At 39.9% G+C, this 24,583-nt stretch overlaps 1 protein-coding gene across 1 annotated transcript in view; it reads left to right on the forward strand.

The window, feature by feature from the left end:
* Positions 1-15,131, forward strand: part of tafa3a (TAFA chemokine like family member 3a) — an 83,466-nt gene extending 68,335 nt beyond the window's left edge. Inside the window, exons 3-5 of the mRNA XM_029432028.1 lie at positions 6,487-6,636; positions 7,462-7,586; positions 14,345-15,131. Coding sequence (XP_029287888.1) covers positions 6,487-6,636; positions 7,462-7,586; positions 14,345-14,356 — 287 coding nt within the window. The 3' untranslated portion in view covers positions 14,357-15,131. The remainder of the gene's footprint in view (positions 1-6,486; positions 6,637-7,461; positions 7,587-14,344) is intronic.
* The last annotated feature ends 9,452 nt before the right edge of the window (positions 15,132-24,583 follow it).

A 24,583-nucleotide genomic window follows, 5' to 3' on the forward strand; every position in this document is an offset into this window, starting at 1 on the left:
CATAATCTACAATCATGACACTGGATATTTCAGATCTGAAATTGATATTTGACAGTTGGATAATGACATTTAAGATTTAGATTTAGATTTCTTTTTGCATTTTGCTTTTTTTCTGGCAATAGAGATACACACAGGAAATGTGAAAGTTGAAACCTCGTGTCTGTTTGTTAAATATGAGGCTGCATCTTAATTTAGCATAAAGTATCTGCTGGTGGTGATAAGCCTCCATGAATTCACACAAATCACAAACTGTTATTTCACACTTCATACTGATTGTGTTTGACGTCTCAGGTACTGCATATTTTTGACCGACATATATTCAGATAGAGATTTATCAGTGATAAGCTAATACCTGCCAATGTTTGGCTCCAGCTCTAATATCATCTGTGTCGTGAAATATCTAATTATCTGCGGTTGGAGACGCACTTGAAAAGTGTTGATTGGGTTTCTCAGGTTGTACCTGTTAAATTAAGAATTACTGACGCTGTCTGACTTCATCACTTCTGTAAATAATTGAGTCGTATTTATATTAAGTTCTCCTCTGTGTACACCTGCGACAGCAAGCTTTGCATCTGTAACACTAAAAAAAAAAACCCACATAAAGTTACGGATGTCAACTTAATACAGTTCTTGTTAAGCACTTGCTTTTTTATTAAGGTCTGGTCTTGTCTTGTGCTGTCTTGCAGTTTGCTATGGTGTTTAAAAATCTGTCTCATATTTTAAATAAATAAACTATTCTGCCAAAGGTCATTTTGAAACGAAGCATACCAAAATTGGTGCGTAAAGAAAATGACTCCAGGAATTCGTACATCATTTTAACTCATTGACAGATTCTTGCTGGGACTTAATCATAGTGTTTTTAAGCAGGATGTGTCACAATGACGCAGGAAACGTACATATATTGTACACGTGATTTGTCCCTGATTCTGGCTACGCTGAGTGAAGTTTCCCTGTCAGCAGCAGCATCAACGCCGTGCTTCTGTTTTTCCTGTTCTCCCCGTTGTGCTTCTATTACTGTATCTTGCGCTTGACTGGGCCGGTGAGGATGACACGGCCGGTCACGCAGCTGACAGCTGAAGCAGCGTGTTGTTGATGCCTCTCTACCTGCTTGTTAGATCAATTGTTTGATAGCTGCAGAAGCTAAAAGCAACCTGTAGCTTTGTTCTAACCAACATGATTAGTTATTTGATAAAGACAACAGGATGGCACTTTACCCAGTGACTCGTAACAAGTTTCAGTGCATAAGGTTCATTCTCAAGGGCTTTCTGAGCTGGGAGCCCATCTATTTTGAGTTAAAGGGCAATTTTCCTCCTACTTGTAATGTATGTGTGGCTTATATAAGAGAAGTCTTGCACAAATCAGCTTCAAAACTGTGTTAAAACATGAAAAAATACATATTTAGTGTCATTTTGACCCCTAGATCTATAACCAGTGGTGTACTTTCTAACAAAATTCAATGTAATCCATTCAAACCTCTGTGACAGCTGTTTGGATCGACCAGAGAATTTCCTCATCCCTCATCGCTGACATTTTGGAACATAAAAACATGTTTGTAAAAACAAAATGCATATCAAATGTAAGGATGCAAAGATGCCCTTGAACGCATTTGTTTTTAATAAAGTCAAAAGGGAATGCTTCTCTTTTACTCTGCCCGCCTTTTGTCCCCACGTTAGTTAACTGCTGCGTGACGAACACGATACCAAGTTAAAGAGAGTGCAGCGGGCAATGTGACAGGCAAAATATCCGCATCTGTCAACTCCTCCTTTTTTGTGTCAGAGGATTCACACATTGCAAAGTGTTATTTATAAATGCCCTATTCCCTCATAAAAGTAATGACGGGTTTGTCTTTTCTTCTTTTGGGTGTGCCGCACTATTCACCATGAACTAATGAACAGGGCTGTGTAGATCATGTTGTTTGACACACACACACAGTAATCTTATAAATAGGATGAGTGACGGCTTGTCAGAAACGTAGCAGTTTCATTTAATCACCCCCGGGCGAGAAGGGTAATGTTTTGGTTTTATCACACGTGTGTATTTAGGTGTTTCTTACCAACTGTTGTGGTGCACAGATCAAACGCATCGCATAAAGTTCCTCTTCTATCTTTAGCATGAAAAAGAAGCCAGTCATATTTTAGTTTAATATTATGACCATATATATATATATATATATATATATATATATATATACGATTGTTAAACACGTTTATGTCTTCACGTGCTGTTGCCTTGGTGAAATAATTTCTTCAAGTTAACTTTAAAACCTGTAAATATGACATTTGTTCTCAAGGTAACTTGATTCACTTATCATGTTTTACATCCGCTGTCACAACAAACACTCCACTGTTGAGAGCAGAGAAGGAAAAATACTTTGAGTATGTGGAAGAATCGACCCTTTTTTTGCAGGCCTGGCATGAGATGCTGAGTCCGTTGTCCGTCTCCAACATGAAAGCCAGTTGACTTCCCTTACACTCTTACTTTCCTCCTCTGCACATAAAAGACACACTACTTCTTGCATTCTGACCTTTTAGTCATTTTAATAGCCTAAATTATCCACGTTTGCTGTTCTGGGTATCTTGTTGACAATTAAAACCAGATAAAAGCAAACATTTAGCTAAATTGATTTGAATTAGTGTCAATATTTAATTGTATTTGTATGTAACTTCCTGCAATGGTGCAACACCTGTAGTTCTTTTCACCAAGTGGGAGTTATCATCACTGTCAGACGTGTCAAAAATCTACAACTTGGAATTACAACAAGGACTCATTTGCTTGTAATTACAGTAAAAACAATATGACTTGAATATTGGCGCTGAGCATAAATTACAGGGTGTGAATGATCCAATATGAATGTTATTTCTGGGGATACTAGGCTGGGATGAGTAGATAACTATAATGTTGAAATATGATTCTGGGGCGAACTTGCAAAACTAGTCATGCAATTCCACATATCAGCCAAACTCCGATCAATAGGTCAACAACAGGTTTTTAGCATACATAACTCTGCAGCAGTTCTACTCCCAGAAGGAACTACCAGAATCTTTGTATATTTGTCATGAAACGTTAAAAATGCATGAGACCCATAGCTACCAAACTGCTGTCAAACCAATATAATGCAGATGATGCTAACACAAATAGAGAATAAATGTGAAACATGTTTCATGTTTTATCACACAGTCCTAATCTCGATCATTAAATGCTGGGAGACAACCTCTAAGACAAACGCTTTACATTTGCTGTACTCATAATTTGAAACTGATATAAGTATCTTACGTGCGGGTGTATGTACATACAGCAGATTTACAGTCGTCTCACAAGGTGAGATTTCATTCTTTTTTCCAGTTCTGTGCAGGTTCTGGTTGCATATTGCCGTTTTTTTAATCGGTGATCGATGAATATGATTGTAGTGCAGAGTGCTCGGCTTCAGAGTGGTATCGATTGGCTGCAGGGTTGGGACTTCTGCCAGTTCTCATTAGTGGTCTCTGTCCTTTCACCTTTCTTTGTCTCTCATCTCTCCCTCTTGCTGACATCGGTGCATGGTGATTCTAACTGATGACAGTCCTAAGTGCTTTAATAGAGATGTATTGATCATAGGTGTGAGACATTTACACACATGTACACACACACACACACACACACACACACACACACACACACACACACACACACACACACACACACACGTACACAACACAAAGAGCACATGGAGGAGAGAACAGGCCGCCTCTCTCCTGCAGTACATTTATGTTTCACTTCACGACTCTAACACTCAGTTACTCCCATAGAGAGAATGTGGTTTGTACTGTGAAGACAGGGTGACCCCAGTGGTTAGACAGACCGTTTTACAACCAGAGAACCAGAGGGTCGATGGTCCTCCAAACGCTGTCAAAGTGTCCTTGAGCGAAACATACCTGCTCAGAGCTGCTGCTCTGAAATGTATGCACTCATGTATGTTTGACTGAAAGGACACAAGAAGAAAATAGAAGTAATACACACCCCTCTGATTGTGTGAAATATGCCCACAGAGTTTTCTAAATAATACATGAATGTTAAATTATTAAAAAAAAAAGTTCTTGCAACTGAAGTGTTTATCCATTTTAAATGATTATTTTATACCTTTTCTTTTTCTTTTTTCAAACAGGGCCATCCAGATCCAGTTATGTTCAACTTTAGAAACTCAAAAACAAATGGAATAATAATAATAATAATAAAGAAAACATAAACATACAATAGAATCTAAAATGAAATGCTAAACAAATACAAAACAACAAGAGGAAGAAACTAATATGCTGATATCTAATTCTACATCACCCTTTCCACATTTCGTTCAAATGTATCCTTAAAGCAATAGTTTTCATTTTGGGAAATACATTTACGGGGAGATTAAACTGGTTCTGTCAAATCTGCTTGTGGTTTTACAGGGAGTTACGCTAAACACTGCCCGATACCCGATATATACAGGTCATGGCTGTTTCTTCTCGTATGGATTGTTACCAGCTTGTTCTGACCACGGCGCGCTGCCCTCTAACCTCTCATTCTGTCCACCCTGCATGGTCGTGTTGGGTCCAGCCTCAGTCAGCGACCTTCGGCGGCAGCTCCAGTTTTAATCAGCAGCTCTCTTCACACGAGCAGCTTCAACCAGCCGCTTCCTGCACCTTAATGAGTCCAGAGTCCCAGGCCAGACTTCGCCGCAGCTGCACAGTAGCTTCCTCTCCTCCTTTTCACAGCGGCTTAAATACAGCAAAACTACATCCAATGAAGCACATCATTGTGCAACACCAGGATGAGAACATGTTCGAGGCTTTCAGTGTGACATCTGTCCCTTGACACTTCATTTTTCGACAGCTAATTTAATTATATTGGTGGAGTATCTTATTTTACTCCCGTTTTGATTAGTAATGGTGGCCAGTTTAAATTAGTGCGCACTGGCAGCTAACACGTTATTTGTTCTCCCGTATAATCAGCCGAGTCGTTGCACCTCTTGTGATTGCCTATTGTCCACGCGCGTCTGTCTCTTAAACAAAGTTTGAATATTCTATCCAAGTTATCCCAACTTTTGAAACTTTGATCGGGGGCGTGCTGGTGGCTTAAAGATAATCACATCAAGGGCACGGAGCCTGATCTGTTTGTGCATCAGTAAGTTTCTGCTCGGTGAAAATCACTCAATCGGCAATTGTTGTCTTGCCTTTTGTGGGAATGTGAATAGCACCTTATTGATTGGAAGCAAAATGTTTTTAATGTTGTAGATGAGATTTCAGGATTGCTAGCTAATGGGAAGATGGAAGCTCGCGGCAATCTATTTTCAAGTCAAGTTCCAAATTGAAAATCTTTACAGGCATAATTAAGGCTTATCTGGAAGGAATGTCAAAACTTTTCAAATGCTTTTTTATTTATTTATTTCAACCTGTTACGTGTAAATACACAAACATGCTCAGAATAGTGATGAGCAGAAAAGTAATGTCGATGTTTAATCCACTTAACGGCAGTGAAAATGTGTCCTTGTAATTGATATTGTAATGTTCTCACGTAAATAAGCACTTTAGTGATGTTAAGTCATCGTCTGGGAGAATGTGCTTGTGATGTTATGCAACTACATTAATTTCATCCCAATGGAGAAGTTCTCTCTTTCCGTCCTCTGGTTGGGGTGCAGGGTCAGAGGATGGTGATCAAGGACACGTGGACAGGTGGGGCTGCACCGGGGGTTCAAAGTCAGGCTCCACCACCTGGGGGATGACCTGGATTTCAAGTAGCCGTTGTGTTCGGACGTTTGAAATAAGACTGTGCTGAGAAACAAGTCAAAGGCCCTCAGCCAGACTGTCCCCACCCCCCCATGTGTCCAGTCTTTGTGCTAAGCTAAGCTAACAGGCTTCTGGCAGTAGCTCTATATTTAAAGAGCGGTATCAATCTTCTTCAAGAAAGTGAATCAGCCTTTTGTCCCAAAAATGTTGAATCATTCCTTCATGGTCCCGATTTCATATAAAATACTTGCTCAAAATGTAATGTGTGATGTGATGAACATGAGCATGTTTTGAAAGAACTCCACATACACTGTGCTGCTGCTGTAAATATCCAATAATGTGTATTAATCCGTTAATCTGTTAGTCCCCAACAAAAGTCATGTTTGTTTCAATTTTTTGAAACTTATTTTTATTTGCTGTTTAACAGAATGACCTAAAAATAAAGCTGTACTTTGAAAAGATGTGTGTCTTCAGTAGTAACACAGGGGCTTGCAGCTGAGTGACACACACACAGGGAAGTCGGAAAGAGAACAGGCTAATGCTGTTGTTGTTGTTTTATCTTTTCATGGGATTTAGAATAATACAAGTCTTATCAAACAAACAAAAAAACATTTAACAACTGTGTACAAAAAAAGAAAAGACACAAGCAATGTTTAATAGCATATACGAATAGAGTTTGTGACACGATGGAGTTACTGTCGCAGAGGATCACATGCATTCTTACCATTGTGTCTGTTTGTGCTTCCAGTTCACGTGAAAGCGGGAACCTGCGAGGTAATTGCCGCACACCGATGCTGCAACAAGAACAAGATCGAAGAGAGATCCCAGACTGTCAAGTGCTCCTGCTTCCCTGGACAGGTGGCGGGAACAACACGAGCGGCTCCATCTTGTGTAGACGGTATGCCAGGATTCTCATTATAGTTTGTGTAATGATTTGAGACTGACTTCTGATTCGGTTTAGAAAATGCGGTACACGGGACAAAAGCTGTCGCACCTGTCACCGTGCCTCTGGTGCTTATTTCACTGATTATTTGGCTGTGAGAGATTTATTGTTGGGAAGAAGAAGAAAAAAATACAGTGTTGAGATTTCCGTGACCCTGCTGCTGTGTCTCAAAGGCTTTTATAATCTGCCAAATCAAATCGCACACCCTTTCCTTCATTCCCCCTTTTGTCTGTTGTCGAAGCCATATCAGACCTTGTGTTCAGCGGAGTAGACAGAAGGCCAGGGCATTTACTATCATGTCAAAAGTGTCCTCAGCTACAGGTGAATCGATCCCCATCTCCTCTCTTCACTTTAATGGCTTCGACATGGGGCTTCCTCGATTTTGACAGTTCTCGTTTCACTTCAGAAATGTCGGGGGAATATATTCCTTCCCCGTAGGCCTCCTCGGAGCAACTTAAGACCTTGACGCGCCAAACCTCTGCTGCGCTCTTTAATACCTCTCCTACATACTAACATTTACCTTCCTCACACTGCACGCACCTGCACACACACACTCATCGGCTTGACATTGACCCACGCTCTGAAATTTAGACCTGAAAGCACACCGGGCAGGACCGACGTGTCTCGTCTGTAGGGCAGAGATCAACAGACGCTCTCTTCCATCACTGTGCTGTGTATACTGTAGAAACCCACTTCAACCAGGGCAGAACCTTGCTACACTCTCAAACAGCATGTTGTTAATTGTCTTTAACTGTTTCCTTTATTTTATTTTCCTCACAGCATCCATAGTTGCACAGAAGTGGTGGTGCCAGATGCATCCCTGCATGGATGGGGAAGAGTGCAAAGTGCTGCCGGATCTCAAAGGATGGAGCTGCAGTACAGGAAACAAAGTGAAGACGACCAAGGTGGGTTTAATTCACAAAACTATTTGAAGGCAGATGGTAGATATTTTTTAATTATAATGCGTAAAAGTCTGCAGATGGCCTCGAATAAAAGTTGTAACAAAATGCGACCCTAGAAGAACGGAGGAGGGCCGGATATGTGTTTGAAAAAGAAGGAAACAAGAGAGCAGAGCAGGGAGAGTAGGAGGCAGCAGGAGAGGAAGATATGACTCACGGGGTCTCAGAGTCAGTGAAGTGTTTCTTGTAGAAAGGGGGGGGGGGGGGTGGGGGGAGTGAAGTTTAGCTATTTATTTTTTGCTACATCTCACAATGTGGAGTGGAAGTTTAAGGACAGTCAGTTCATTGTATTGTTACTTAAGTTCCTTATATGGTAGATGCAAGTAGATTGGGTAGTGAGTGATCCAGGAGTCCATCAGCTGATTGTGCACGGTTGTGAGGAGAACGGGCAACACCGGGGGGGACAGAGAAGGATGTTCCGCTGAAGCCAAGGAATTCATCACGCAATACTGGAGTATCAGTGTATTCTTTTATCGCAAAAGTCCCCATCACACGGGTCCATGTAACGCTGATGTTGTCAAAACTGTCTAATCAATGAGTTACCCGTCAGTTACAGCTTGTGTAAGAAGCCAAAACTGTCTTGTGTTTTATTTGTTCCACTACATGTGTGAAAGCGTCGTTAGATCCAATAAACATTTGGCCAAAACCAGAAACCTGCATGCTGTTGACGTCTAAATAAAGTTTATTTTATTGCTTCCCTAGAGAATGAATGCAGATGTCCATGAACAGATATTTAATTAGACTTAATTGGTCTTTATGTATGACTTGAGTTGAGTCTCAGTGTAGTGTCTAAGTTATTGTACATTCAAGTGTAATTTAAAGATAATTAAAGGTTTTTATAAATACTTTCTTTTATGACATTTAGGAAGATTTTATCGTCATTTTAGGCCGACACCGTGTCATGTCGAGGGCAATTAAATAGTAATTTCACATATTTGATTGAAACCTGAGCTCTCCTCAATAACCATTAAATATGTTCAGTGTTTTCATCACAAGCTGAGATGTGTGTTTGTTTTAACACAGAGCCTAACTACAAAACTGAATATTTAGTGTCAAAATGATTCATGAATATACATGATGTGTCACTTTAATATAAGCAACAGCAGGATATTAGTCTTGTTACTGCATGGACCTACTGTATAATTTCACAAAAATCAGAATTACATGGATGAAAAAACATGTCATATTATTCACACTTGAATAATAATCATAACAATAATCATAATAAGAACAGAAATAAACCTTTGGTTGAGAACAGAGTAATAAATATAGAAGCAATATTATCATCACACTTCTCAGCTGTTGGTTTAGGTCAGAATAAGACATATAGCACTTGACAATTTAGCAAATGGAAAATCAATTATCACCTCCGTAATGCACAAGTGAGTTCATTGGTACAAATTGGAAAATGCAGCCTCTGGGGGAGCTGACTCCAGCTCACACGTCCCCATCTCATCCTCATGGTTTTGGCATTAAGGGAAAGAGAGAGCAGGCTTGAGTCGGGCCTGCATATCACTTCAAAAGTGTCAGCGAGAAGAAAAACAAATGCAAGCAAAGGCAGGAGAAAGACAGACAAACAAACAACAAACAAAAATCCCTCCAGGAAGCCAAATCATCGAGTGCGATATGCTGAGGCAGGGCAGGAGAGCTCAAGCTATAGCACTTCTAGAGATTAATAGAGGTTATCAGGACGTGTGTTTTGGGTTTCAGGGTGTGGTAGACCTGAAGTGGACGGTAGGTAAGGAAGGGGGGGGGGACACATTCGGCCTTTAGCCATCTATCACCGAGCAGTGTTTGACTCACCAAACGCCTGTAGTTGAGCTGCCTCTTCCATTATTCATGGATACAGGAGGCCTGGACGAAGGAGAGCTTTTTATTTTAGCCGGGTTAATAATTCATGCCCTCTCACACAGCCATGGGAAAGCAGAAACAGAGGCACAGATAAGCAGGGGTCCAGGTGGCTAGTAGAACCCGTCAGAACCTCAACTCTTTTTTTGATTTGGGAGTCAGCGGGGGTCGCTCCATGCTCATGGCCCTGCTTGCCTCCCACAGAGAGCCAGCGAGGGACAGACTGTGTATACTATTGGACCTCTGTACCCGAGCTTCCTGGACTGTTAACATCAGTCTGAGGAATAAATGGAGGGCTCTGTTGAGGAAGAGATGGTTTCAAACCTATGCTGCATATGCGCTCAGAATAAATTCAAATTAAACGTTTGTTGATTAAAGATATATTTGACTTCTTTCAATATAATGTCAAGTTCAGTCAAGTCACAACATTGTCAAAACAAGTCTCAAGGTGAAGTCTAAGTGAAGCAAATTGCAAATCAGGTACAAGCTTTTAGGTCTGTGAATGCTGACTATTTAAATGATCTGGCATCTGAACATTTTACACAACCGAGACCAAGTCATTTTACCACATAGGTCTAAGAATTACCTTTCAAAGTGCGTCGTTTTAATCAGGTACATCTTGTCCTACATACGGTACATACAAACGGTAGACTAGTTAATCCCTTAACGACAAATAGGACCGATCTACTTAACGTTGGTAAAGCCGTTGCACGGTGGCAGTTTCAAACGTCTGGCCGATAATTACGTGACCTCTTTTTTTTTAAATATTGCTCCAATAATCCTTAAAGAAATATCACCGGACACTATGATGCATTTTAGTGTCTTTAAGCTCGTTGTTTTTATGGGTTTCTTGGCCTTCGACTTAACTCTTTGTTTCAGTATTGTCTTTTTTCCTGTGTTTATATTGTTCAAACTGTTACTATACATTTCTGCAATTAGTTTAATCTGTTTTTTTTATAAAATGATTTATTTATACTAATGATTTTATAATTTGTTGATTTTCCCCTCTCCCCTCTGTAAAGCACTTTGTAACTTGAGTTTTAAAAAGTGCTCAATATAGATGTCTGATAGTTAAAGTAAGCAACTCTAATCTAACCTATTTTTTCACATAGAAAATGTAATAAAACTACAGCCAAGTGGATACATAATATTGGCTTAAACAAACTCAGATGCAGAGCATGCCTGATATGGTACTATAAATAATTTCTTCTTTGATGTCCAGCGGTGGCAATGTTGATAACAAATGATGGTGCCGTGTCACCTCATGATGAAGTCACATCAATAAATCAGGCCTCTTAACACCCTGCAGGCGCCTTCTCGGACAACTCCAGTTGTTCGCTCTTTCTCTACATGTCCGGGAGCAGCTAGTTTTATAGTCCTGCTGGTAATGTCAGGAATTATAACCCTGGCAGCTCCTGCTTTTCACTTACTATCAATCAGAGATCAGAAGAACCACAGAGCCTTTCCACTTGACAGCAGCTACGATGCTTGTTCACAATGTGTTGAAGGTTGGTGATGGATAGCTGTCTGAGTAGTATTTCTTTTTAAGGACACAGTGGAAAATAGGCCTTAAATGTACTGAACACAACTGTGTATGTGTTAGCCTTAATACAGCTTGAAATGTAGTAATTAAACTGTATTATTGTGTGTTTTTGTCACTTTTCTGTTGGAGGACGGAGAAAGACAAAATACTCACATTCTAAGTTTCACTATGAGGCAATAACTCACGGTGACATTCATGGTATCCCTCGATTTAAGCAACTCTGCAGTGCAATGCTGTCCAAACCAACCAGTACGAGTCGCTACTGCAGTGGCAACAACATGATCCCCTACTGGCGTCCCATCCACAAACACTGCCATCTGTTTTTGTTGGTACATGCAACTCTGGTATTATGGGCGAGTGTTTTACACCTCAGCCACCAAAAAGCTTTATACCAAATGGATTCATAGACTGATACATCATTAAATGCAGTGCATGACTCTCCTGTTGTTTAAAATGACTGTAAAAGAAGCTAAATTGACACAAGAGGGTTTTTTTTCAGATGTTTTAGAAGCTGTATTCCAAGTCTACTCTTCATACCAACTTCAATCATCAAGTGTAATATACATCTTCAGTTGTTTTTCAGGTAAAATTAGTGCTGGTGGTTTCAATCAACTTCAAAATATGTCAAACATTTCGACTAAAGATATATATATATATATATATATATATATATATATATATATATATATATATATATATATATTGTAGGCCCGTGCGTTATCAACAGTGTGTGAATAAACTGAGTTAAAAGGCTGAAAGACTGCATGAGACGTTTAGTTGATGGGAAGCCTAAAAAGAGGAGCTAAATCACTCTATTGATGATTGATTTGTTTTTTTTAGTCCATTAAGACTTTGCTGGAGGCGAACCTGACATGCAATTTACAAAATTAGAGCTACATCAAAACCTGAAATATAATTCTTCAAAAAGAATTAGACCATTTTAACAACTCTATCCAGGCAATGATGAGTATGGGAGACACGCGACCACATGTGCACATGAACACACATGTGCTTCAGTAGCTCTCCATCAAAGGAAGTGTCTTAGTTTTTTGTCAATGGGATTTTGAACCTACGGCTGGCCAGTCAAGTGTGGTCTTTCATCCTAAAGCAGCTTAAGCATCAAACCCCGAGGAGCTGCCTTCTGTTCTCCTGATTCCCCTTTGTGTGTTTACTCCCCGATAACCCTCGCAGTGACCATCTACAACACCACAGCATGCTAATTGCTATGATTAAGCTTCAATTGGCTTCACATGTGTTGCACCTGCTGCCATATACATTTTTTACTCTGTTAATGTTGTGTATCTAAACTCTTTTATCCCGTCCACTTTTCCCTTATGAGGTCAAATTCCCTTTCAAATCTGCCCCTGCAATTAAAATTGTGTTCATATTTGTACATCTTATTATTTTTCATGTTTCCTTTATAGTGAGAAAGAGCTTAGAACATGTGTAAACTACAAAGTGTATACATAACAATTGTCAGTGCAACAATAAGCAGCATAACTGTGCTTGTAAATGGATTTATGTGTTGAATATTACGCCACAGAAGCAGATCCAAAAATGTTGCTTCCAGCAGAAATAGGCTGCAGGCCATCCCCAAATTTGTTTGCCTCTGATAATGTTGTGACCAAATAACGCGGTTTAACTTAATGCATGAATGTTTTTCTACAGCCGGCTGCTGCAACTGTAGCACTACCAAATCATTTTCACATGCTCTCTCACGTCGTGACTGTCACATGAAAGTGACAATTAACTTTCCCCAAACAGCAAGCATGGTGTCTTCAGCTGCAGCAGAAACATCTCACCTCCACAAACTAGTGTGGAGGTGAGGAAGACTGATTGTGTGTGGTAAACCCCTCGCTGGTGTGACCCTGCTAACTGCTAATTGAATGACAGTAATGTGCAAACATTCACACAAGAACACCTGTGTGTGTGTGTGTGTGTGTGTGTGTGTGTGTGTGTGTGTGTGTGTGTGTGTGTGTGTGTGTGTGTGTGTGTGATTTATAGTTCTTCCTACATCAAAGGGCAAATCAAAAAGTTACCTGTGTTCTACTTTTAAAGGGCAAACCAACAAGGAACAACATTCACCTCCCAGAGTATTTTTAGAGTTCTGCTTAATGTGAGCGTTGTACAAACTGCATCTTTCAATCTTTGAGATTAATATTCATGACAATGTCTGTGAATACTTATGGCAGCAGTATGCAATCATGAATAATAATAGTATTTCCCCTGTTTGCATGATAATCATTGAGCTTGATGTTCTTTGCATTACGTCTGACTCACTGTCTTATTTTTTGTTGCTGTGTTGCACCACATGCGTTTGAATTCTAAACATGCCATCTGGGAATACACACACCTTGGACCTGTCACAATTTTGACAGATGGGTTATTGCAAAAAGAAGTGCTGCATCAAAACAAGAGTCTGTTTTGATGTGCGACATGTTTAAATTGAGCTGGAATAATTAGTCAATCAATCATTTAGTCGATACACCGAAACATGATTGAGTCAGTGGTTATTTAAGTCAAATGCTAACGTCAGCGTGCTGTCATGCACATAAAGATAATACTCACGTGCTTTTGTTTAGCAGGTATTATTTAATATGTTCACAATCTTAGTGTTGCTCGTTAGCATGCGAACATTTGCTAATTAAAGAACTGTCAATTAAGCAATGTGTTCAGCAAAAATGCCAAAAATCCATTCATTCTAGCTCGTCAAATGTGAATATTTTCTTAGTCTTCTATGTTAGTAAAGGGAATATCTTTGGGCTATTCACCGTTGGTTGCTGAAAATAATTGAATACGTCAACTTGGGTTTAAGGAAATTGTGGTGGGCATTGTTCGCTACTTTATGTCGTCCTATAGGCCAAACTATTTATCATTTAATCGAGAACATAATCTATAGATTAATTGATGATGAAAATAAACTTAAGTTGCACCCCTAAAGTGAAGCCTATTCTTAGAAATGATTGATAGTACAAAGAAGTCGTTTATAAAACTATATAGACATTTGTCCATGTTGACAAAACCATAATACTTTCAGACTGGATTTTCTCATTTGAAACCTATTTGGCCATTTTTCTTTGTGTGGCTACAGTAATCCTTATCTAAAGATGGTTAACTGTAATAAGTGGGTTTAATTATTCCACTCCTCTCAGTTGTTTCTGACATATTGCATGTCAGATAGCACAGGTTTTGAGAGTGTTACTACTACTATACGAGTCAAATCCTCTTTTATCCCCAGCATTCACTCATGTCACTGACACAATCTCCTTCTGATTCCTATCTCTGTTTTTCTTATCTTTCTTTCTCCTTCTAGGTCACGCGATAGTCGTCTGTTTCCAGGATAACCTCGTTTGGTACCAGACGTTTGTTTCTTTGCCCAACACCGCAGGACATTTGGATATCATGTGTTTTATTAAAGGGATTGGTGGAAACTGGGACCAACGAGGACAATAATCACAGACATTCCACTGAACGAATGGAGGAGAAGGACCAGGGAGCATCATGTAAGACTACATATCCAAAAAGATTCCTGACTTTAGATCCAGCATCAACAGTAGCTGTCTCTGAACTCTACTGCTCACCAAATCTCTCTTTGTATTATAGTTTTATTCCTATGGACTAGAAGATTCAACCATGAAGATATTTATTGACTAAAAGACTGTGGATTACACCAGAAAAAAAAATCACCCTTAAAACAAAACTACGTGATGTGAAACTTCTGTGTTATGTTCTTGCCACAAAGAGCCAGAGGACTCTTGATGCATATCTGTGTTGAAGATCTCGTGAGATCATAAGCGTTTTCATTCCTTTTAGCCTTATGGAGCAGAGATAGCTCTTCTATTTTATTTTATTTCTGTTGATTTGAAACTATCAAGTGTTTGGCTTTCTTAAGTTTGTTAGGATATCAAGTCTTGTTTTTAAAGACAAAAGACGATGCCACAACAATAAAACCCAGAGAAAATGTAATGATGAAGGGTCAACACAGCTGAGTTCTGCCAAAATGTTTTAATGGTATCTGTTGTTTTCAAAGCCTGGTGATTACCATTGATTACAAATGTCAATATTATCTCAATAAATCTAACTCAATGGATATCACTGTTCAGAAAAATCTGGGTTTTTGCAGTGTGTGTTAATGCTCTTTGTGTGCCAGGCCCAAGTGCTGTATAGGCAGGAGCTGTTGGGACTTCAAATTAGCAAGTTAAGCAAATGATTTGACAAAAAAATAAATAATCAATGTTTTGTTGGAACTGAAAATGGGAAATTCAGCAAATGTAAAAATAGGCCATGTTCAAAAATACAAAGGGAAAATCTCACGGCACTGTTTCTTAAATTGAACACACTTCACAAAAAGCCATCTGAAATCTGGTCCGGGGAGAGACTGATCATTTTCTCTCACCCGAACATAACCCTAATCCTGTTTGATGCTTTTCCAAAACTCGCTGTGCTCGTCATTCAAGCCTGCTTTCATTGTGTTAAGTTAATGCTAACCGTCACCAACCAATGACTGGTGGCAGGTGGTGGACCGAATGATTTCCGGTAAGGTGTTGCCTTTTATAAAATCCCAAAAGGATTGCGTGTCATTAAAAGTTTACAGAAAACAAACCCTTCAGGCTGCGTAGCGTGGAGCAGGTGGGTATGCAAAAAAAAAAAAAAAGGGACAAAGACAGGCGCCAAAGCACGGCAGAAAATAATGATTTAGCCCTAGTGGCCATGCTAGCCTTTGAATCTATGTAGTCCAAGGGCGAGTGAGTGGTCCATTCATTCTGCCGCATATGTACTGTACACTGTGGTGACTATCATGGCTGATATTAACATGCAGCTCCACCCCCCTCAAACCAAGCAGGTCAGAGGCAAGCTGCTTTGAGGAGGCAGGTACATTTATTTTTCACCTGCATGTGACATTTACACTTTAGGAACCAGGCACCACTACATATAATACAGGGGCCCCTCCTCTGATGTGATAATAAGAGACATTTCTGAAATGTAAATGTTCTAGATTGATAGTTAAATACTTCATTGATCCCTAGGGATCTAGACAAACATCAGCATACTTTTACATGAACGCCAGTAAGAGAATTGTTGCTAAGTCTGGTTGATGCTAAGCTTTCATGAATCCAGATTGAGGCAGAGAAAGCTTTAGTCAATGCTAAGAGTGTCTCGACTCCAAACAAACCACTGCTTTATGTGGGATTTCATATTTTGTAAGTCAATTTCCATCTGTAATTGAAAGAATGCAGAATACTCCTTATACTAAACATAATTAATTAAGCAAAAATGTAGATGGCTCGATCCCAAAGATCAAACCCGAGGGACCGGCGCCGAAGGGGAGGTGTGCGGAGGCTGCTATGGTTAGCGATCCAGGTTGCCTCTTGTTTGGTTAGAAATCATTAAATTACAGTAATGACTAATTTCTCATTCCAGCATGCAATTCGCCGGAGACCACCATGGATTTAATAAAGAGCTGGCGATGAATTACAAACAGCGAACGGCTGAAGAAAAGGCTACGTGATTATACAGAGTAATTCAAAAGTGCATTAATAAAACAATACAGAAACATTGCTAAATCATTTGAGATAAAGGCTATTTGCATAATTCATTAAGATTAATCAGACCAGGCAATCCACCACAGTGCTCCGAGGAACAGAGGGAGAAGACATGATTCAATCCCCTGGAAAAACCCTTTCTATCTACAAACAATGATACAAATCTACCCTTGGATCAGAGAATTAACCTCTGTGCACTTTACAGCCCCTGCAGTGTTGAAACACAATCCTTCAGTCATTCACCTTTATGTGGGCTAATATTCTATTAATATTGAAAGTTCTTTTCATGCCATGGCTCCTCTGGGTTTTGTTGCTCTACTATAAAAGACCTTCACAAAAGTTGAATGGAAATGTATTCTGCGTGTTTGGAAACCACAGTGAGGATCTGAGGGCTGGCTGTTTGACAATTCTGTGCGCCGCTATTGACTTCGGTGTTTCATCCTCTGCAGTACAATGAGTCGGGCAGGATGCACGTGGGATGAGTTTGGCAGTGGTCACGGATCACATGCTATAGATAAATGTGTGACCTGTTGTGTTGACGGAGACCGCCTGTAACTAAAGCAATCCTCACTCCTGTCATGTTCTCTGTCGCTATAAGCTCAGGTGTGATTGACATGGATGTTTGAAGCAACGTTCATTTATGGAACTATTTTCCCTTAAAATAACAGCTTCAAAATCATTTTAATGCTACAGTGACTTGTAAAGGGGAGAATGATGTCCCTGTCAGTCCCGCTCTGCGCCCTGGACGCTTGTTTTTGCAACTTTGTTGAGCGGTTCGTACAATCTCCCATGAGAAATTGATTTTAGTGAAACCAAAATGATATTTTCTGGAGAAAATGTTTTCTGATTTACGGAGTTTCCTGATGGACGGAGAGCTACTTCGTGCTAAAGCAATGCTAATAGCTAACTAGCTGCCAGCACTAGCTGCCGTCAGCTAGTTAGCTGTTAGCTCAGTTAGCTGTTAGCTCAGTTAGCCGTGCTGACAGGACTGGGAGTGTTGGTATTTACGCAGCGAGCACGGGAGCTATGGAAGATGAGATTTTCAGGCGGGAGGGACTTCTGGCGGGCGAGTTAGATGAGAAATTGATACAACTTAATGGTGGGGATTATGAATCACTTTGCTAGTTTTGTTCGGTTCATTTCAAATAATTATATTCACTGTCTGTATAGTGAGGTCACTTTTTGTCTCAGCTAAGAGAGCCTTGCTCGTTCCACCACGACGTCACTGAGCAGACCACTGCATAAATGAGACTTGGATTACATGAGTTGTGTAAACATTTGTAAACCAATGTTTTGATGTAGTTTTGCTGTTGTTAAACGCGGCCCCCATTTACTTCAATTCATTAACACTTTTCTCGGTTTTCTTCACAAATTCAAGGTAACATGGAGGGAAGTAATTGATATACAATTAGTCCGTTAAAGTATAAAGTGTAAAAATAAAGTTGTAGTTTTACAGGGAGCAATAAAGTCTCCATTGGTTGCATGGCCACCTCACAGTTACAACAAGACTCCAGCTCCCTGGTACAAACGTCTTTGTGCTAAGCTAAGCTAACTGACTGCGATTTTGTAGGTCCATGTTTACAGGTATGAGATTAAATCAATGTTCTCCTCTACCTCACAGCAGGGAACTATTTCTTTAAAGCAAACTATACTACTTTACATCTGTTCTAATATTTTTCCTATCAAATTATTCATCATTTCCCCAAATTTTGTTCTCATGCACATTAAAATTATTTGACTGAAATGACCACTAATGAAATTCCTTGAGGTGGGTTATAGTATGTGGGTTATTAGCTTATTGCTGGTTTCATTGCAGGTTTTACAGACTGAAGCCTCTGAAGCTGTTGATTAAATCCTCCCACAGCTCCTCCCTCAAATAAATTCCCTAGTCAGCCATTGGAAATAGAAAATATTATTAAAATGGTATTTTCTAATTCTGGTCAGGGAGGTTCACACATCATATTGGAAGTGGATGACCCAACAAATCAATCCTATTTTAAATGGAAGACCAATCTGAGAGCAAAAAATGCAGCCTTATCTCAGAGCTGCAGCTCTATTTGTAGTATTTCTCTTCTTTACTGAATAATTTCTCAAATTAATTAAGATGAAAGAACAAGTGAATACAAACTGAAGAGCACTAACAACCAATTACTTTTTCCGCTTATCTAAATCAAACAAGATGCAGAGATTGGTAGAGACCATTTTCTTTCTCCCAAAGACTAAAAGAAGCGAAACACAATGCACATTCAGATGTATATCAAAAAGGGTCTTGCACTTTACGAAATGTGAAAACAAAGCTCTCAGTTACACAAACACCATCTGCTGGGTTTACCAGGGCTTTATCTTGACAGGATGAATTAGTTTGAAAAACTGTCAGATACACCAAGCAAAATTAGATTTTCTCATTCCATAATGAAAGCTGACAGACTGTAATGAAAAACCGCTCGATCTTGAAAACAGCCAAGATGAACTGTAAAAGTCTGGCTGGAAAAACTTTCCCACTTTTTTTTTTTGAAAACTAATTGTGTTATTCGCTCTTTTCAATATATGGGGTATTTTTCGTCCCTAAATTGGATGTTCTAATTCAGTTTGGGTTGCAGTTTGATGTTATTTCTGACGGCTGTTTGTGTTATCCTCGTCATCCGTAAGCAGTTTATTTTGAAGTGAGTTGTGCCTCTCTCTCTGTGTGCGCACTGCTGTGACCTGAGGCATAATGGGATTATCCTTCTCAAGGCAAGACGTAGATGCCTTGAATTCTAATATCAAAGTATTCCTCGCTGTACCTGACACCTCCTCCTTTCTGTGTTTCTCATGCCTGACTGGACTGAGAGGCGATTAGCACATGAATCACGACGCAGCCTGCAAGCTGTTTCGGCAAGTCATTCACACATCCTGTTGAGGTTTCCTATCCAAATTTGTCTTTGTCAAGTTCTTCTGGGTATTTACAACAGCACATACTGTACCTTCACATGCACCAACAAGTTTTGTGTGAAGCAAGTGTCAGCTAATCATGCTGAAAATGCGGCAATGTGACTGTGCTGCCCCGCTCAGCAAGTCTGAGGCTGTGCACAGTGTCCTATAGGCGCCCGTGTCCAAGTATGGTGTTGACAAGACATTAGTGCTGGCCCATGCATTTGCACTCAGCCCTCATCAGAGACACTCTCAGCTCCCACACTGCATTATCACAATGACCTGAGGGTCAGTGAAAAGGCCTGCTGTAATTTGAAAAGGAAATTATCTTTTGTGGAACTTACTCAAACAGACTAAAGAAGGAGGAGAAGAAGAGGGTGGAGGGGTGAGTGGGTGTCTGTAAGCAGGGGGAAGTGAATAATGCTACTTCCTCTCTTGGCAACCTGTGAACAGGTTAATGGGAGTGAGGTTTGCAATGAGCTGATGTCTATCTGGATGGGCAGAGAGCGAGAGGCAGAAACACAAAATGACATTCTGATGGATTCCTAACTGCCTTTTTTCTCTTTGGCCCTATTTTGAGGCATTTAACTGTGCCATTATTTATTTACCTCATTTCTTTGACGCCGTTTGGTAAAAAGCATCCATTTCTTTGCTAATGCTCAGGTTACATTACACCAGGAGCAGCACCAGTCCCACTACGACATTGATTTGATGACTGAGGGGACTAGATGCTTGTGAAATTAAAGTATCTTTATGTTTTCTTTTAAAGGCAGATGGGGTTAATGGATCTTCATTCTGCTAAAAGGCATCCTCCATTATGTTTGTGGTGTGCAAATGTCTCTCACTGCTTTGAGATGCAGCTGGGTCGCCTGTTTATTTTAGGCACTTTGGTCCAGAGTGAAAAATTATTATTTGAAGGTTTTCCATTACTTTTTGTACAGACATTCACATTCCCCAGAGGATGTTCCCCTTTTTTAATCAAGCGCCTCCATCATAAATCATCATTTATGACCAAATACCTAAACCAATGACATTCACATCAGCATGCGTACACGCTGAACTAAGATGGTGAACGTGGTAAACATTATACCTGCTGAGAATCAGCATGTTGTGTCATACTCACACATCTCACAACCACTAACATACATCTCGTTAATAGTATAAGCAGAAGCTGAGTCTCTGAAGTCTTTATTTGTCAAATGCACAACAATTACAATAGAGCAGTTGTTGGCAATACCATTCTTGTTCCCAGGCTCCCTGCAGCAATGCTTCTACAAAATGTATAAAGGAAAAAGAAAACATACAGTAAAAATGAGAATCCAAGACACAGACATAAAACACAAAATAGTGCAGAGAGTGGAAATCCTCGAGTTGCCATTTGCAGATAGCGATGTCTGCATTTCAAATATAATGCATAGAAAATATGAGGCTGTTTTTTTAAGGCTGAGATGAGAGATTAAACTTTAAAGTGAAAAAGATGAGGTCCGAGAAAGTTCAAACTTTCCAAATGTTTAATTCAGTTCTATCTCATTTGATATTGAGGTTAGTTTTTCACCACATCGGGACCGACTGAAGTTCACGTACCACCCCGCCACAGCCATATGGAAGTGTACAGGTGGACTTTGGTGATTAATACAAATGATTTATCAAAGTAAATAGCTCGAGCTGCTCACTCTGCACTCTGAGCCAAAGAATGATTTAAGATATGTGGCCCATGAGGTACAGGGGAACTTCCTCCAACAGATGTTCCTGACTAATTATCTATTGTAGCACAGATCCCACAATCCCTCAGTTCCTCTGTTGTCTTCCGGTGGGAGCCTGGTCATCCCTGTTTCATATCCTAAGCTTGGTCTCCACTTACCTGGGGCACTCCTCTCCATCTGTGAGGGGAACTGGAGAGACACAGCCTAGCCCACCAGCAACATACAGCGCCGTACACACACCTTTAGCTGTCATTTTCAAGTGCAAACACCCCCGCTATCCTGCTGTTTAAACTCAACGGGAGAGGAGTTATATAAAGTGCACAGTCTACAGCTGTTACGTTTAAGTGTGCTTTGAAAAAGAACAGCTGTAGCGGGGTATACTGGGCTTTGATGAAGCCATGTGGATATTTATGGAAACAGACCTTTGAACATTTATGCTAGTTAAGCATTTTAAAGAAAACTAGTTATTTATTCAGAGTCACTTCACTCATCAAATTCAGCAGGTAGAATACATTAAACAGGACTGAAAAAGCATAAAACTGAAAGACATAAATCTATAATTTTAAACCATGCAATGTGACTTAATCCAAAGGTACATAAAGCCTTTTCAAAAGAGTTGAGCATCTGAGACGAAAATGAGTTTTCTACTCTCAACGCTGTTCTCTGCGATGAGCATGTTGCCACTTTTATTCTCGATGAATAATTTAACAAAAGAGCGTTTACATGGAGAGCAAATTGAAACAGCGTGCACGCTTTCACAAACTACAGCCTGAATATTTCAGCAAGGGAAGGTCAGAGAAAAATGGCCGGTTTAGCTACACAACATGAAACGACAGAAAACGTACGGTTCTGTCAGCTGCCTCTCGTAGCATCTTCCACTCGGACTAATGGACTAGCTGGTTGAGAAACCCTTCTTGTACACAGAGAGAGCGGCACCTTAGACAACCCAGGCCACAGAAAGCGGAGCTAGAATGGATTAAGATATGCTTGGCTGCCTTTCGCAGTCCTGACAATGTGGGCTGTGGCTGTGGGCTGGCACAGATCACAGAGACGCAGGAAGGTCATCGCCACTGGGAAAAAGAGGCAGTGAAAATATTGTCCTGACAAGATGTAGAGTGACTTTTGCAACCCGAGGCTTGTGTTTCAGATTAAACCATGTTGGCTGATAAGAAGAGATGAAGTCGAAGGAGGTGTGAAAGGGAGATTTGAAGGGTGTTGATGCTGCCACCTTTGAAATTGCAGTCCCCTCTTCTAAACTAGTTTTTGGAGGATGCATGATAAAGATGTTGAAAACATAAGTTCCACCTCTGCCCATGGTTTTAAATGTAAGAAGACATGTTATCTTATTAAAGACTTACATGAGCCTTCAAATCCGCTGCTGCTGCGGCAAGGATTTAGCTTTAGTACACGAGCCGCCCTGCCAGGTGAGCTATCGCCCATGACCGCTGTGTTTGGCGAGAAATGGTAGGTCATTTTCGGTGGAACTTTTGCTTGACAAATTACAGACATGATTTGCATTTGTTTTACTAAAGATGTAAAACTTCAAAAATGTATCACAAATATATAGAATGTTTATTTTTTATTTTTTTAAGGCTTAATAATTTCATGAAATAGTTGGGCCCTTTTTAGCAAATGTCACTCCAACAGGAGAATATAGTGCATTTCTCCGGGTCTATTTTCTGCTGTGGATGAATACACTTGTTGTGCCCTCTGATTTACATCAGTAGTATGGTGTGGGATTGTTTCAAATATATATTTAAGTGCCCACGTTCATCCTAATGAGGGAACACGTCAGTGCCACAATGCAGATTATTGACATGTTTTTAATTAAAGAAACACTATATCCGGCTTTGGCTAGGGAATACTTGTTAGAAGGATCAACTAATTTCTGGTTTGCCTCTTTTCTTAGAATTTGTTGACAATAACAAAATAAATAAATATCGCCATCCTTATACTAAACAAAATCATATCCTTTCAATTATTTCATAATATTTCTTCCTCTGATGCATTCCTCTCCCGTGACGAGCATTGTTATCCCAGGGGACGTGTTGTCTAAAATCAAAATAAACTGAGAGTGTTATTATTATTAGAACGCTCTTAAGATCTGTGTGCATGCTGCACTTAAGTTACTAATTTGTAGAACAAACTGACTCTTGAATCAGACTTTCAAACAGCTCAGCATTAATCTCCACATTTTAAAACATACATTTAAAGCATGGAGATTGATTATAGATAGACTTTATCCAATAATACACCAAGAGTTTGTTGCCTAAGGGAATGCTTTTTAACTGAGTGATGTTTCATGCTCCTCTCCGGTTCACTCCAGCTTGTTTTTTTCCCTTCAACGCTTATTAGGCCTGTCTGTCATGGAGCCGTCATGCAGGTCTTCCTGTTTATTTATCTGTGCATTGGCAGTTTAGATGCAGTTCTGGCATAGTCCAGAAAAGCCTCAGCAGCACTCTCTATTAGTTTGGCTGATTCAGGGTTGTTAGACATTTTTAATTTCCCATTAGACCCACAAAAGCTCTATTCATGTTCTCTCTCAGGTAACTCATTAATTTGCTGTGATGCATATGAGATGGTGAGTGAGGGCCTCTTGCCAAGAGTTGGTTAGCATTTTATGCATAAAAGAAATACAGAGTGGAGCAGATGGTTACATTAGGGACTGATGATACTGACACAATGCAGCGTGTGAATATGTCTGTGTGTGGGTATGAATAAATTACCTACACTCTATGTGTGTGTATCATATTAGGATATTAGGGAGTGATGATGTGTGTAGACCCCATATTATAAGCCTTTGCTGTATCTGCGTGTGTGTACGTTATAGTACTGCATTTCCAGGTTGATGTGAATATGTGCTGTGAACATCTCTGCAGGTTGGGAATTGATTTGTACAACTATTGAGGATAAAAGCAACGGGGATAAAAGCAACGGGGATCAAAGCGAGAGAGATGCATCAAATCTGGGAATGTTTGGACCACAAAGAAAGGGAATGACTGCTCATGTAGATGGCACATTTTTGCCTATAGTGTCAGAACAAGTGAGGCCTAACAGAAGGCTTGGTGGGTTCCTCACTGCAGGACTTCGCTTTCATTAAACTCCATGTGAGTCTCAACACGCTTGGCTTTGTTCACCCTGTTCTCTGAACATTACCAGCTTTTTTCACTTTGCTGTATGCAGTTGGGAGCAGCTCCACATGATTCCATTTTATTAACGCACTGTAAGGTAAGTTAGCTCTGCGGTGGATGTAATTAGGGGATATAGGCTCACAGTTCTGGAAAAATGCAACACACCTCCTCACTTTAGCTCATGTGAGCTATAATAAAGCTAAACTGTAATGGTATAATGAGTCAATTTTAATTGTATTAATTGTTAAATATCGTAAAATTGTGA

The sequence above is a fragment of the Cottoperca gobio genome, chromosome 5 (genome assembly GCF_900634415.1).
Source record: "Cottoperca gobio chromosome 5, fCotGob3.1, whole genome shotgun sequence".
NCBI lineage: Eukaryota > Metazoa > Chordata > Actinopteri > Perciformes > Bovichtidae > Cottoperca > Cottoperca gobio.